This window comes from Loxodonta africana, chromosome 5, assembly GCF_030014295.1.
Source record: "Loxodonta africana isolate mLoxAfr1 chromosome 5, mLoxAfr1.hap2, whole genome shotgun sequence".
Taxonomy (NCBI): Eukaryota; Metazoa; Chordata; class Mammalia; order Proboscidea; family Elephantidae; genus Loxodonta; species Loxodonta africana.
Genome location: NC_087346.1, coordinates 134,374,073 through 134,390,200, shown reverse-complemented (window position 1 = coordinate 134,390,200; position 16,128 = coordinate 134,374,073). Strand labels below are relative to the sequence as shown.

Sequence of the window (16,128 nt, the reverse complement as noted above, 5' to 3'; positions counted from 1 at the left end):
CAGCATTTGGGGGAGTATATGGAGGCTCCTGAGACGATGCTTAAAGTCTGCTTCAAGTCAGGGCTCTCAAGTTCAAATGCCAAAGGGATCCCAAGTTCAAATGCCAAAGGAATCCCAGCAAGTTACATACATGAATGAAGTTGTTGTTCCTAGGTGCCGTCCAGTCAATTTTCAACCCATAGCTACCCCATGTGGCAGAGTAGAACTTTGCCATTGAGTTTTCTAAGCTGTAATGTTTACGGGAGCAGATTGCCAGGTCTTTCGCCCACAGAGCCCCTGGATGGGTTCAAATGGCCAACCTTTTGGTTCGCAGCTGAGCAGTTAACGGTTGTGCCACCAGGGCTCCTTATGAAGTTGGAGGTGATCAAACAGGGAGGGGAGGTGCTGGGGATGAACAGTGCGTGCCGGCGCCCCAACTAGCCTCCAGGGACTGCGGCCATGTAGGAATCAGACCCAGGGTGGCCAGCTCTTTGGACTTTTCAAGAAAAGCTAGAAATTTACATTTTAATACATATTTTCAAGTTCTGATAACTACTTTTTTTTTTAAATCTACAACAACGTATGTTGAAATCACCCACATTTGGAGGCCAGATCTGGCTGAAGCTGTCCATTTGTGACCTTTGCTTTAAATAATTGCTTGAGTGATTCCTAAATTAAAATTTATGTATTTAGTATTAGAAATGTGCACAGATATATTGAGAGCTGTGGGCATACAAAGGCAGAATTTAAATCCGAAATTAAACTAGAATGCCGGGGTTAAAAATAAATTTGAGGCATAAATCACCAAGGAGGGTGAATGAAACACCAAAAACGGGGCATTTCTAACCAGGATTCAAAAGCTGAGGCAAAAACTCACTTACCAGTCAACAAGTCCATCTCCATCAAGGCCTGGAACAAGCTGGGGTGTTTGTCTTTCAGCTCCTTCTCCCAGGGAAAGGCTCTGCACGTTGAGGGGCTCCCGTACCTGCGCTTCAGGTCCAAGTAGGAGTTCCATGGGTCACCTACACAGAAAGGGAAGCACGAGAAACCATACCTTTTGTTGTTGTCGTTAGCTGCTGTCAAGTCAGCCCCCTGGTCAAGGTAACCCCACGCACAGCGGGAAAAAACACTGCTCAGTCCTGTGTCATCCCCATGATCAGCTGAAGATCAGACCTTTGTGATCTACATGGTTTCACTGGCTGAATTTCAGAAGTAGGTTGCCAGGCCTTTCTTCCTAGTCTGTCTTAGTCTGGAAGCTCCACTGAAACTTGTTCAGCATCATAGCACCATGCAAGCCTCCACTGACAGACAGGTGGTGGCTGCACCTGAGATGCATTGGCTGGGAGTCAAATTTGGGTCTTCTGCATGGAAAATGTGAATGCATTTGGCTGCTAACGGAAAGGTTAGCAGTTTAAGTTCACCCATGGGCACCTTGGAAGCAAGACCTGGCAGTCTGCTTCCAAAAACTCAGTCATTGAAAATCCTACAGAGCACAGTTCTAGTCTGACACACATGGGGTCACTGTAAGTTGGGAGTCAACTCGACAGTAACTGGTTTTCCACACCCTTTACTGAAAAAAAAAAGAGAAACAAACCAAATCCCTTGCTGTCAAGTCTATTTCAACTCATAGCAACCCTATAGGACAGACTGGAACTGCCCTGTAGGGTTTCCAAGGAGTGGCTGGTGGATTTGGACTGCCAACCTTTTGGTTAGCTGCCGATCTCTTAACCACTGCACCACCAGGGCTCCACACCCTTTGGGAGAGTGAAATCCTCTACTCTGTAAATCCATTCTTTCTTAGAAAAACTAGAAATAGAGGTCAGACTTAACATTTCTGGATGTTGGTTTGGGTGCTTTAGGGATTTGAAGTTGGCTATGTTGCCTCTGCCTCGAGGTCACAAATTCAGAGCCAAGTCCAAGGGAAATTTGCCAAAGTTGCTGATGGCTGTTGAATAATTCTACGGAATGAGCAGCTGGCCTCAGACTGGTCCCCAGGAGGCCAATATCTAGGCCATTTTTTTTGGCAGCGTGAATGGAGGAGCAAAGCGCAAGGACCCCAGGGAGGCAGGGCCATAGAAGATATGGGGAAAATCTTCCTGATGCCACCACAGAGATCAGCATGCAAGGCTGGCCCTCCGACTCAGTGTCTCTCTCCTGATATTACATCAGTTACCAAAATCCGTTTCCTTCCTGTTTGGGATATTGCTGTTCCTCTATATCTTCCCCCTCTTCTGACAGCATCATTTTTTCTGGATGATTCAGTGGGAAGAGCAGCAGCTGGGGACCTGTGTAGCCTATTCTTATATTGAATTGCAGAAGTACTGTCTTTCCACACTCACATATCACCATGTCTAATCACTATCTGGGATCACTTTACGTGAACCCTATTGCACTGGGGTATGTTCAGGACGCAGCCATCCCTCCACGGCTTGGGATGAGAAGTGGAGCTCTGGAGATGTGTGGGCAGGGCTGAAATATTCCATTTGCTTTTGCTGATGGCAAAAGCACCACAGGAATTTCTCTTCAGAAGAAACATATGGAACTACTCTAGTGCTACCCTATCAAACAAACACTTCTACAGCACAGAGAAATTTATAAGATCCAAGCTGTAATCTTGGTGGCGCAGTGGTTAAGAGCTTGGCTGCTAACCAAATGGTCGGCAGTTCAAATCCACTAGCCGTTCCCTGGAAACCTTATGGCGCAGTTCTACCCTGTCCTATAGGGTCTTGATGAGTCAAAATCGACTCCATGGCAATGGGTTTGGTTTTTGTTTTTTAGATCCAAGCTGGAACATTGGCAGACAAAGACAAGACCAAGTTTTATGCTTATAAACACCTGTACAGGTGAAAGGATATCCTTGCAAATATGAGCAAGCATGAAAGCGGTCTCTTTGAAATTCATTCTGTCTACAGAAAATTACCAATGCCTTCTAAAATGAGTCGATTTCAAGGATTTAAAAAATAAAGCCAAACCCCAAATGACAAAGTCATCATTCAACATTTCTAAAAGCTAATACTCAGATATTAATGGCCCAAGATGAAAGTGCACCGACGGAGAAATATTTCTAATGATTAATTTATTTTCCAATTCATTTTTATATTCTGAGACTGGCCTGGCATTCTTATGGATGGGAATAATGCAGCATGAGGCTCCAAATCCCTCTTTCATTGCATCCTTAAGCTAAATGGCATACGGTGGACGCTATGAGAACGATTTTGGTCCTGCTTGGCTGTGGCTGGTCTCCTTGGAGTCCCAGGTGAAATGTGCACTTTCATCGCACCCACCTGTGGGGGTTACAGTTGTACCCCTGGAAGTCTGAGCCAAGTCATATATATTTTATGCTAATCCTGTTAGAAAGAAGCCAAACGTGTTAGTACAAATGCACAGGGCTATCACTGCTCCCCTGAGCCTCAATACTTACATGCCTCTTGCCTCACGCCACCTTGCTGCACCATGGATGCATACACAGACACTATTTCTTGAATCTCAGCACACCTTTCATAATATAATTTGATTTGTTCGGCAAGTTGCTTCTCAAGGAGAGGATTAAAAATCTACAAAAAGACAAGAAAATCGAATGAACAATTGTCACCAGACACCCATCGATACCTATAGGGATGTGTTCCAATTGATTTCATGCCTCTATTGATGTCACCAGTGGCTTGCTGGCACACATATGATCCACTCTGGATTTTCAAAAACAAGGGCATTAGCATTAAATCAAGGACACGCTGGCTCTGACTGCTTCCCCTTCCAGCTTCCCTCTGTGGCATCTTGTCTGCATACCACCATCTCCAGCTGCCACCAAGTCGATTCCGACTCACGGCAACCGCATGTGTTTCAGAGCAGAACGGAGCTCCAGAGTTTTCAATGCCTGTGATCTTTCCGAAGTAGATTGCCTAGACTTTCCTCCGAGAAGCCTTTGGTTGGATTCAAACCTTTGACCTTTCAGTTACTAGCTGAGCGATTAACCGTTTGTGCCACCCAAGTTTTGTGCCACCCATTTTGTCTGCAGAGCCCCTGAAGTGTCAGGATTTCCCAGAGACCAGGCCTCCAGCCTCTTCTGTTCCTCTGTTCCATGCTAACCCTAGAAAATCACATTCTTTCCTCCCCTCAGCTCCCACCAAGTGACGCCAAGTCTACCCGTGTGTCCTTGCTGTCTAGGAAGCCTCCTCCCATTTCCTTCTGCATGGCAGGCTCCTACTCAAACTCCCAGAGCCAGATCGAAGGTTGCTGCTTGAGGGCAGCTGTCCCTAACAGTCCACCCTACGTTCGCTTTTCAGCCAATGCAGACGTTCCACCTCGTGCTCTCAAATACTGTGCTCAAATCTGAACTAAAGCACGTGAGGTAGTCTTTTACGACTTATTTGTTTAAGAGACAGAACGGGAGTTCCTCAAGAACTGCAGCCTATCTTAACTCAGTGATTTACAACATGTAGGTTTTGACCCTTTAGAGTCATGAAATTATTTCAGCAGGAGGATATGTGTGTGTGTGTGTGTATGAAGAACGCACCATCAGTATTGCAGGAAGATTCATAGACAACCTGTGTTATGCGGATGACACAACCTTCCTTGCTGAAAGTGAAGAGGACTTGAAACACTTACTGATGAAGACCAAAGACTACAACCTTTAGTATGGATAACACCTCAACATAAAAAAAACAAAAATCACCCAACTGGATCAATAAGCAACATCATGATAAACAGAAAATACGGAAGTTGTCAAGGATTTCATATTACTCGGATCCATAATCAGCACCCATGGAAGCAGCAGTAAAGAAATCAAAAGACGTATCACATTGGACAAGTCTGCTGCAAAAGAGCTCTTTGAAATGTTAAAAAGCAAAAATGTCACTTTAAGGACTAAGATGTGCCTGACCTAAGCCATGGTGTTTTCAATTGCCTCATATGCTTGCAAAAGCTAGATGATGAATAAAGAAGACTGAAGAATTGACGTTTTTGAATTATGGTTTTGGCAAAGAATATTGAATATACCATGGACTGCCAGAAGAATGAACAAATCTGCCCTGGAAGGAGTACAGCCAGAATGCTCCTTAGACGCAATGATGGCAAGACTTTGCCTTACGTACTTTGGACATGATATCGTATCACGAGGGACCAATCCTTGGAGAAGGACATCACATTTGGTAAAGTAGAGGGTCAACAAAAAAGAGGAAGACCCTCAACAAGATGGATTGACACAGTGGCTGCAACAAATGGGCTCGAACATAGCAACGATAGTGAGGATGGTGTAGGACATGGCAGTGTTTTGTTCTGTTATACAGAGTACATAGAGTCGCTATGAGTCAGAACTGACTCAATGGCACCTAACAACATATAATATACGTACATATATATAAAGTAGAACACCAGCTATCAGAATGCATTGAACATAGCAAAGCTATGTGTTCTTAGTAAAAATTTTGTTTCTCTTTTGTGTTATATACAGTACATATGTATGTGTATATCTATCTATTTATCTATCTATAGATACCCATTTGTATGTACTGGTCATGATGTGAAATAAATTTCTTATTGTGGACCACTTTAAAGACAAAGTTTGAAAGCCACCGTCTTATTTCTGTTGGTCATCTCAGCACCTAGCACAGACCCTGGCACATACTAGGTGCTCAATACATATTTGTTGCACAAATGAATAAGTGAATTTCATTGTTTTTCCTTTTCATAGAGGCTTCTCAATAGGGGCTCTAGGATGTCACTCATGGGGAGCAGGGGGTCCCCACTTATCATAATTATAACTTTTACCTCATAACTCCTACGTTTCCCAGAGCAAACCCTACAGGGTCAAAGGAAATGAAAGAATGTTCCTCTTTCAGGTATCAGGCAGGGTTCCTGCCCTCCTTTCCAAGGCAGAGAAAACAACCGCTATGAGGGCTCCATTCTGGGGAAACCTCTCGCTCTTCCCTCAGCACAGCTGGAGGTGGCCTGGTGAGCTGGGCAATTCCACGCGTGCGTGGGTTTGGGATTTGATAGGCACTGTGCACCACGACAGTTCTGGACACAAAGTCCTCTGCGATCTCCACACCTGTGGCCAGCCTACCCCAGCGTGAGTCGCAAGCCTGTGTTTCTGAAGAGAGCAGCAAACAGAACCAAGGTTTTAATTTGCTGGAGCATCGTCTCTTCTGATACTTTAAATAAAAGCACATAAAAGAAGCTTTGCCAAATAACTACCATTCGCTCCTTTCATTAGTTTAATCACTGGATAGGCAACAGCCTGATAAAAATCTACTCTATAATTAAGCTAGTAGTTATTAAAACAGAGGAAGTAAATGGGTTCCATTTTATGGGTACTAAATGAACCCAGCGTTAACAGAAATCTATTATCACATTTGCTGGGGAAAAGCCTCAATATTAATTATGTTTGGTGACAGCCCATGCGCACTCTGGCTGGGGTAAATCTTTTGTTTACTAGGGATTACACCGCGCTGAGTCATATGCCCATCACCCGCAAGTGCCCGCAAACTTCTCCTTGGTCCCCCCGGGCTCACCTGGTCAGGGTCCAGAGTGCGGAGGCGGTAGTACTTCAGAGGGCCAAAAAACCCTTGGATGCCAGCCACATACCTGCTCCCTCCAATAATGAAGTAGCCAGCAGTATCATTGTAATGGAAATCCTCCCGGAAGCTAGAGAAGAACACAAAGGATGAGGAGGGCTCTAACAAAGGGACCCTTGCACTGACCCTCCTTGACTTACCCCAGATTTCCACAAGCCCTTCCCTCTGGGTTCTAGCAGCACGTGAGACCACTGTGGGGTCAGGCAGACTTGGGGGAAGAACCCAACCGCAACTTACCAGTGTGACCATTTGGACTAGTTACTTAGCCTCTCTGGGGCTGAGCTTTCTCGTTTGTAAAACAATTAAAAAAAAAAAAAAAAGAAGTGGTTGCAGTTGACTCCAACTTCAGGCAACCTCAGGTGTGTTAGAGTAGAATTGTGCTCCATAGGGTTTTCAATGGCTGGATTTTTCTGAATTGGATCACCAGGCCTTTCTTCCAAGGCACCTCTAGGTAGACTTGAACCTTTCAGTTAGCAGCTGAGCACACAACTGTTTCCACCACCCAGACTCCTGTAAAATGTCAGTTCCTTCCTTATAGGGTGGTTAAGAGGATTAAGTGAAATGGTAAGATGTAATGCATCTAGAGGAGTCCCTGGGTGGCACAATGGTTAATGTACTCAGCTGCTAAACAAAAGATTGGACTTCAAGTCCACCCAGAGAAGCCTCAGAAGAACAGCCTGGTCATCCGCTTCCAAAAGGTCACAACCTTGAAAGCCTTATGGAGCACAGTTGTACTCTGACACACAAGGGGTCTCCGTGAGTTGGATTCAACACCATGGCAACTGGTTTCAAGGCATATAAAAGAGTGTCCATCCCACAGTAAACACTGAATATGTGCTGGCTCTTATTATTATTGATGTTATTTGTAACCACTGAAATTATTTGCAATTGTTGGTCTTAGGTGCAAATATTTTGCTCTTAAAGGAAAAATTAAAAACTTAATGAATACTCTGTGACTGTGACGGGGTAGGGGTTGGGGAACTAAAAACATCCTATTAGATAAAGACTGAGGCAAATGGTGAATTCAGAGTTAAGGAGGAAGAGGCTAGCAAGGCCTAAGGGCTTGGCCAAAGACGAGAGGTCAACACAGGTGATATGTTAGGAGTCCACATCGTCCTGAAGGACATGAAGGATCAGAAAGGAAACGAAGGAAAAAATCAGCTAGCATGTACCAAACGTACAAAGTTGTTCCTCGCGGCCTTGTTTCTATTCACCAAAGACTGTAAGACCCTGGGGGTCCGTCCATGAGGACGGGACCATCCATCTGCTGGCTCCTGGGTGTGAGCTTTTTCACCATGCAGCTTAAAAAGGGAACAAAGGGCTTTGTGCACTCATCTGGAGACATATTCAAAATATATTGCTAAGTGAAAAAAGCAAAATGCAAAACAGGGAGTATAACTTTTATCTAAGAAAGGGGAGAACCACTGTTTTGTATTTGTGTAAAGAAACTCTGAAAGTATACACAAGAAACTAACAAATATATTTCCCCATGAGGTGGGAGGAGGGAGTAGGGTGAATGGAGGCAGAGCTAGAAGCAAGACATTTAACTGTATACCTTTTCATTTCATTTTCCTTTTTTAAAACCATGTGCATTTAAAAGTTTGAAAATTAAACTAGAAATGGATGGGCAGGTGAGAACAGAACATATGGAAACAGGAGTGGGAGGTCAAGACAGGCATCATGTGAGAAGCCAGGCAAAGAGGAAAGAGCCTGGGAGCATAGAGGGCAGATGGGAGCACAAGGAAGGAACACAAACCACCAGGCAGGCTGCCAGGAGCCCGGAGGGGCATGGGTGTGAGGAGCCAGGGTGATGTGGACAGGCGACAAACCCAAATACCACCAGTTGGATCAGAAAAACCAGGCAAAGGAGTATTGCAGGAGAGGAGATGGGCTTTCTGTTGGCAGACAACCCGACCCCTCACAGATGCACCTGGCTGCAGAGGAAACGTGAAAGAGTGAAGACAACATCAGCTGATGGCAAGAGTGAACAGTTAGGGATTTAGAAAAAAAAAATTGTCGTAGAGCTGACTCCAACTCATGGACCCCATGTGTGTCAGAATAGAACTGTGCTACGTAGGGTTTTCAATGGCTGATTTTGGGGGGGGGGAAGAAGACTGCCAGGCCTCTCTTCCGAGAGGCCTCTGGGTGGACTTGAATCTCCAAATTTTTAGTGCGCAGCCAAGCACATTAACCTCTGCACCACCCAGTGACTCCACCTAGAAGTTAGTTTTGCACCAGTGCAACAAAAATGGAAAAGGAATACTTCGTCTCCTGGTGCTATGCTTTTTAGAATCTCAGGCTTGAAAGATGATGCTCTTGTCCCCTTTTTCTTCAGGCGGGACCACAAAGTTATTATCTTTAAGAGTCATGAATTGTTTCCATTTTCTGAGACCTTCAAAAGACTTGAACAACCTTCTTTGGCAACCCATTCCAATAACTCTCCTGAGATACCCCCAACACTCGATGGATACTAAGCAATGCTTCTGCAGAAGTTTACTTTACAGACCCCACGTAACCAAGTTTACCCTGTCCCCACTCCTCTGCAAAATGTACTGACTGACGCCCACAACATGCTAGAGGCTTGCTGACTGGAGGCTACTCTCTGGAGCCTCATTGTTAGTCGCCATGGAGTCAACTCAGACTCATCGCGACCTTATGTATAACAGAACAAAACACTGCCCAGTCCTGTGCTGTCTTCATAATTGTTGGTATGTTTGAGCCCATTGGTGTGGCTCTTGTGTCAACCCATCTCATGGAGGGTTCCCTGGTTTTTTCTGACCCTCCGCTTTACCAACCATGATGTCCTTTGCTGCCTATTGGTCTTTCCTGATGATGTGTCCAAAACAATTAAGCTGGAGTCTTATTCTCTTCATTTTTAAAACGGAGATAATAACAGTACCTACTCTATAGAATTATGGTGAGGACTGAGTGAATTAATAGATAAATACAGCAGTTAGAACGGTGCCTGGCACATAGTAGGTGTCATAACTGTTAGCTAAGGCTGTTAACATTAATGCAGTCACTATGGGACTTCTGCTCCCACCCCATGAGTTGTACACTTAGGAAGAGGTAGATGTGTTTGTGCCCAAACCTGTTAGGGCCAATTATATGGTCACTGCAATTATATCGCTGAATTAAATATTATGGAATGAGTGAGGGAACAAAGAGTTTTCCTTTCTATCAGTTGAATATTTGGGGTAGACTCAGTAACCTAAATTAACTAATTACTCAGAAATTAACTTCAATTATTGTGGCATTTAACCAGTTGAAAAAGGTTGGAAAAAGAAAACGGGAGAAATCTAGATGGATTTGGGGCTCTGACTGTTTTATAAGTGTCTTTTTTTCCTCTTCACTTGGAAGACACTGAAACTGGGCATGGTTGACTCATCTCTAATCAGTGGATCCATACTCCAGTCAGTGGATTCATACCCCAAAGCAAGATCCTATCTCGAAAGACTGGCAAATGAATGCGCATTTATATTTTATAATTAAAGTGAAATTTTAAGGTTAGTATCTTTTTTTAATGGATCCTTTGCTTTAACCGAATTTTTCAATTAACTGTTAAATAGCTTGGACAATTCTTAAATTGTCATTACTATCAACCAACTGCAGAGATCTATTCAGATTGCTTTCCATCCACAATGGTGCTTCTACATTTCTCCCCTAACATTCTCAATGGCTGCACAAAAAGAACTACAAAATAATAACAAAAAGTCTGCAGAGGTGCAAAAGATCGCTTGTACTGCGTCCTGGTTGGTGGCCATCAATTTCGCTGACAAAAAAGCTGAGCTAGACTCTTCCCAAGTCCAAGCCGGTTCCTTTTGAATGACTCAGACATGCTGGCAAAATATCTTTACTCTTATCTGGACATAGGAAAATGCCGTGGATTATTACTACAGAGCACCAGTAGCTAGAAAGAATTGCAGACTTTGGTAAACAAGCTTCACTCAGGATCAGGAAATAACTCTGGCTTGAGGTCTCTATCGGAGTCCTGGTTGCCCAGTGGTTAAGAGCTTGGCTGCTAACCAAAAGGTCAGCAGTTCAAATCCACCAGCCACTCTTTGAAAGCCCTATGGGGCAGTTCTAATCTGTCCTATAGGGTCGCTGTAAGTCAGAATCACCTAGACAGCAATGGGTTTGGCTTTTCTTTTTTTTTTTTTTTTGGTTGAGGTTTCCACGGTAGGAGAGCTTACAGCCTCCAATTAGCTGCTTCCTCCACCCCTGTGGTACCTCTCATCTTAAATGTCACTTCCTCAAAAGAAATCCTCCATGATCTGATCTAAATTCTGACCCCGTTGTAATTCTCTCTCAAGTCACTCATTCATATCCTTCACAGTGTTCACCGCTTTGTAGTTTTAAATTTGTGAATTTACTGGTTTAATATCTGTCTCCCCCACTAGGTTTTTCAGCTCCGTGAAGGCAGAGGCTGTATTCCTTTTGTTTATCATTTTATTCCCAGCATAGAGCATTCTGTCTAGTGTGTAGACCATTCTCCAGGGGCGTAGTGAGCCTAATGAGCGCCTAGGGGCAATCTCTAAATTGTACCCCCCATGCAATTCGAGGGCCCAGGGGCAATTTCTAAGTTGCACACCTCCCCCCCTCCGCCCCACCTCCCTATAGCTGATACTACATGTCAGCAGAAATGCCTTCCCTGTGCTTGTCTTGCTTCCTCAGTCAGGTGCCTTTTGTATTTGTAGCACCTGGGAATTATCATTCTGCATCTCGTCTGGCGCCTCCTGGGACTTGCCCCTTCTGCCCCCTCCCCTCCACTATGGCTCTGGGATGCCCAATAAATATGTCAGATGAATGAATGAATCAATGATAGGTGAGTGAATGAATCTAACAGTATACGGGTCCGCAGTTATTGCTTGCCACCTGGTATTACTGACAGCTTTTCATTCACCTGTACCACTTCACTCCTGAGCACTTAATTATTGATCTTTCTGTACCGCCTTTGAGGGATAACAGCTATCACTATGCTTACATTACAAGAATAAATAAAAAAAGGTTAAGTGGCTTTCCTTGGATCACCTATAACCAGTGAAGCAAAAGTATTCCACGTTCAGACCACTGGCTTGTCCTGCTCTGAAAATGGAGTTCCTGGCAGGACAAGATTCAAAATACCTAGCCACAGAAACCCCAGGAGTCTCTGTGTTGTGTGAGCAGCTAACATGCTCAGTTGCTAATAGAAATGTTGGTGCCTCAAAAGAAAGGCCTGGCAATCTAAAAAAAATAAGCCATTGAAAACCCGATGGAGCATAGTTCTATTCTGACACACATGGGGTCTCTATGAGTCTCAATCGACTCAAAGGTAACTGGTAACCACGGGAGCCCCAGGGTCACTGACCATTAGAACAGAGACCAGCCAGAGCAGAATTTTGGGTGCCCCCTGCTGGGCACAGCATTAACTCTTTAGTTGCTCTCTTGTTGGGGGAGGTCTCAGGAGCATGGGAAAAGCAGCTGAGGTGGTGGTGAGGGGCACTCTTAGGTCTGGGGCCTGCCACTATTAATAAGAAAAGGATCATTCCAATGCTTTAACTGGGAGGTTGAATTGGTATATACCTGAAAACCAGTCTTGATCTTTGGAATCTTATATCATCGTATTGATCCCATCTTTATTAAAAATTTTGATATTTTGTTCATCATGGGTTTTTTTGCATTAATTTTTATTTTTTTTTTAATATTGCATTAAAATCTTATTTGTCCTGATCATTAAGTTTTTTAGTGGCTCTTCCCTTAAATTCTGCACCCTGGTCTGAGCCCTGGATCTTACTGTGACCTCTCTGTGATTCACACATATCAACCTCTGGGTTCTAGGATTTAAGGGAAAAAGGGGGCCTTCCATAAGAAATGAAAAAGAGCAGATGAGGTCCAATCAGTTGCCAGAAAATGTCCTGGGGTTAGGGAAGAACATCAGGAAAAAAAAGAAGAAGTCATGATTTTAGACTTCATCTCCTGAAACCCAAGCCCTTCATTTCTGGGGGCCCACTTCACAGAACATGGCGCTGGAAGAGATTTCTAAAAAAAAAAATTTTCTTTTTTTTTTTTAAAGGAGCCACAAATCAGCTCTTCCTCCAAATAGAACTCTCAGGCTTTTCCTAGTCTTGAACCCTTCAGAGAAGATTCCACGGCCATCAGTTACATAATAAAACCCATATCCGTAAAACTGCTTCTGACTGGTCTAAATCCAATGGGGTACGTGTAAAGACTTCTGCTCTGTTCTCAGGTCTTGGTCTTTATGCTTCAATATAGCTTTCAAGTCACCTCCTGACCTTCTCTTTGCAGGCAAGGTAATAATACTTTTTTAGCCTTTTGATATTATTCTAATCCTTTAATCCAGCCATGATAATAAGAATTGTTCTATGTGCCCAGAGCCTAAAAGGAAACAGTTCGACTTAAATGTGAACAGGAAGTGTGAAAAAAAATATACAGCGTATGTTCCTCTGTTTCCCTGTCTCCACCCCTCTTTGCTTTTCATCCTTTAATATTCGGTTTTTCAAGAGAATTGGTGTATGAAGCTCTAAGTGGTACGAGCCTATTTGGACAAACAGGTTTCTGCTTGGTACAGTGAAATGATGGATGGCTGGAGCAATGAATTTCCCCAGCCAATGTCCTGACACATTTTTTAAAACTATACATATGAAGCTGGTAATTTTTGTTTCTGTTATTTAGACTTATTCTTGAACATCCATTTGTATCCATATTATCTAGCTATGACGAGGCACCCTGAGTTTCTAGAGGAGGTGGCTTCATGGTTCTGACACTATAAAACCCAATATGATACATGGATGTAGAAGCAAATTTTTAAAAATTATGAAATACAAGGCAAGGGACCCAATTCTCAGTTTCTGTAACTCTTTTGGAGAACGATTATATAAGGATGAAACGTTACACCAATATCAAGAGCAGCATACATTTCAAATTTAGATTATAAACATAAATATGAAGACTGTTGGCTTTTACGTTTTATGCCGGGCCAAAGTTTGCAACCATTCTCAATAAGCAACATTAATAGTTTGATTTATTTTTCAGAATACTTTGCCGAAGATAATTTTCCAAGAAAATGACTTGTCAAGGGCCATGAAAGGGAAGAATTTACAGTGAGAGCCAGAGAGAGAACTAGTTTCTCTTGCTTAGAAAAATGGTTGGGGGTGTGGGGGTGGGGGGTTAGAAAAGTTCATGATTGTTTTAAAAAACAAAAAAGTACAAAGACAAGCTACAGGGCAGAGAACAGCCCATGCTTGGAAAGGCTGAAAGAGAAGGTGTGGAAATAACCCTAGGGTTGAGAGCTAAAGCATGAAGACGTCTTAGCCATCATCCTGCAAAATTTTGAATAAAGCAAAAAACTCGCACTTACCTAATGGTCTGATTATGGTAGCTTTTCAAGTCCTGCCCAATGCTGGTGGTTACTACTATCTATGTTGAGAGAGAGATATACAAGGTCCAGTTATGCCTCAATATTACACCTCATAAATACAGTCCTTGACATAAATTACTCATAACATGTGCTGGCTAGCTTTTTGCCTGATTGGTTTGGGCAAAATAAAATAAACAGTTTACTAGCCCTGTGTGTATTTTAAGACTTGAGAAATTTAACTTCCCCAAACGACCTGATGTGGTAAAAATACCTATCAAGTCATTTCCCCCAGTGGGTTCCAGATACTTCAAAACTCCAAGCCAAAGTTTCTTGTGATGTATAAAAGCTTACTGCATGGAAAGACAGAGAAGTATGTAAGATACTTCAAGGAGTTTTGATTCCATGAGTGCCTTTGGGGAAAAAACAAGATTGGTACTGGACATTCTTCATGCACTGGTGTTTCCCACCCTCCTTCCCCAGGTCCCTAAACACCGGGAATTGTCACTCTAATTTAGATGGTGACAATATTGTTGTCATAAAAGTTGTTACCTGTCTCATATGTGCTCTTCTCATTTCTTGGACTCTAACATAAACCCATGGAGTTGAGGGGCTGTTTTTATTCCCCCAGTGCTAGTACAGAGCCAGGACTTAGGAGCATTTGCTGGGCTAATTGGATTCTCAAAGATATGGATACAACACTGTGCCTATGAAAGACAAACCAGTCCATAAAAACCAATCCAACTCACTAGAAGAACTGGATGGTACCCACCTACCACTAATGAACATTTTCATCAAAGATTCTACAGGAGAATCCTGATCAAAAGGGGGAAAATGCAGAACAGCATTGAAAATTCTCACAGAATCCAGACTTTCTGGACCCACTGAGACTGGATGAACCCCAAAACTATTGCCCTGAAAAAATCTTTAAACTGACTCATAGCGACCCGATAGGACAGAGTAGAACTGCCCCATAGAGTTTCCAAGGAGCGCCTGGTGGATTTGAACTGCTGACCTTTTGATTAGCAGCCAAAGCTCTTAACCACTACGCCACCAGAATTTCCAAAAATAGGGTAGCTTAATCAGTAAAAAAATGTCTCCCTTGCACATTGTGCTTTTTTAAAAATCTATATGGGATCAAATTGACAACAGCAACTTGAAAGATTAGATAGAAAACTTAGGGGGCAGGGAGTTTATTTAATAAGAAGGAACAATTCAGAAAAAGAGGGTGAGAATGGTTGCACAACTAGAGGAATGTAATCAATGTCACTGAATTGTACATGGAGAAACTGTTGAATTAGTGTGTATTCTGCTGTGTGTATTCTCAACAACAACAAAGAAAAATTAATTAAAAAAAAATTCAGTCATTACAACATGTCAGTGCAATGAAGAAAACAACTCAAACCAGTTGTTTCACTAAAACAACCATTTATTTTAACACACTTGTCCAATTAGGCAAAGCAAGGAGTATGGTGGTCCCCTACTGCAGAGATGGACTTTGTGTGAACAAGTAGTATATGTTTTGAATTCGGGAGGCACAGTGGGATAGAAAGAAAGAATGTTATTGGAGTGGACATTTAAGTGGACAAAAAGTTTTCTTAAGAAAAAACGTCCCCTTCTATCTTTCCATCCCAATTGGTCTCTTGGTTTCTTCTCTCTTGCTTTACCCCATCTTATACTCTGCCTTCGATTAATCTCTTTAATTAAAGGACTACTCTGACTGGATTCTTCTGCTCAAAAACCTTACAGGATGCCCTATTTCCTTGCAAGCTAAAGTCCAAATTAGCCTGATATTCAAGAAGTGTTTCTAGCCCGGAGAGATTATTTTCTTCTATTAGCTTTCTAAGGAGCCCTGGTGTTGCAAGGGTTAAGTGCTCGGCTGCTAACTGAAATGTTGGCAGTTCGAGCCCACCAGCAGATCTGCAGGACAAAGACCTGGTGATCCGCTCCTGTGAAGATTACAGTCAAGAAGACCCTATGGGGCAGTTCTACTCTGTCCTAGAGCGTCTCTACTAGTTGGAATCGACTTGATGGCACGCAACGACAACAACATTAGTTTTCTACAGTCTAAAAATTTCTATTCCAGTCAAACTGGTTTATCTGCTTATCCTCATGGATTGCCGGAAAGCCTCTCCACCTAAATTCTACCCATCTGTAGGAATCTTCTCTCTGAAACCTTGTCTGAGCACCCCAGCGTGAAGCGCTGTCTCCCTTCTGTGAATC

At 43.0% G+C, this 16,128-nt stretch overlaps 1 protein-coding gene across 9 annotated transcripts in view; it reads right to left on the bottom strand.

Moving 5' to 3' along the window:
- Positions 1-16,128, bottom strand: part of SEL1L3 (SEL1L family member 3) — a 144,449-nt gene that overhangs the window by 90,607 nt on the left and 37,714 nt on the right. For all 9 annotated transcript variants that reach the window (XR_010322145.1, XM_064285989.1, XM_064285995.1 and 6 more), the window contains 4 exons: positions 13,909-13,967; positions 6,489-6,621; positions 3,401-3,533; positions 861-1,001 (listed from right to left, as the gene is read on the bottom strand). Coding sequence is in view for 8 of the 9 variants with exons in the window: in XM_064285989.1 (XP_064142059.1) it covers positions 861-1,001; positions 3,401-3,533; positions 6,489-6,621; positions 13,909-13,967 (466 nt within the window). In the remaining variant the exon portion in view is untranslated. The remainder of the gene's footprint in view (positions 1-860; positions 1,002-3,400; positions 3,534-6,488; positions 6,622-13,908; positions 13,968-16,128) is intronic.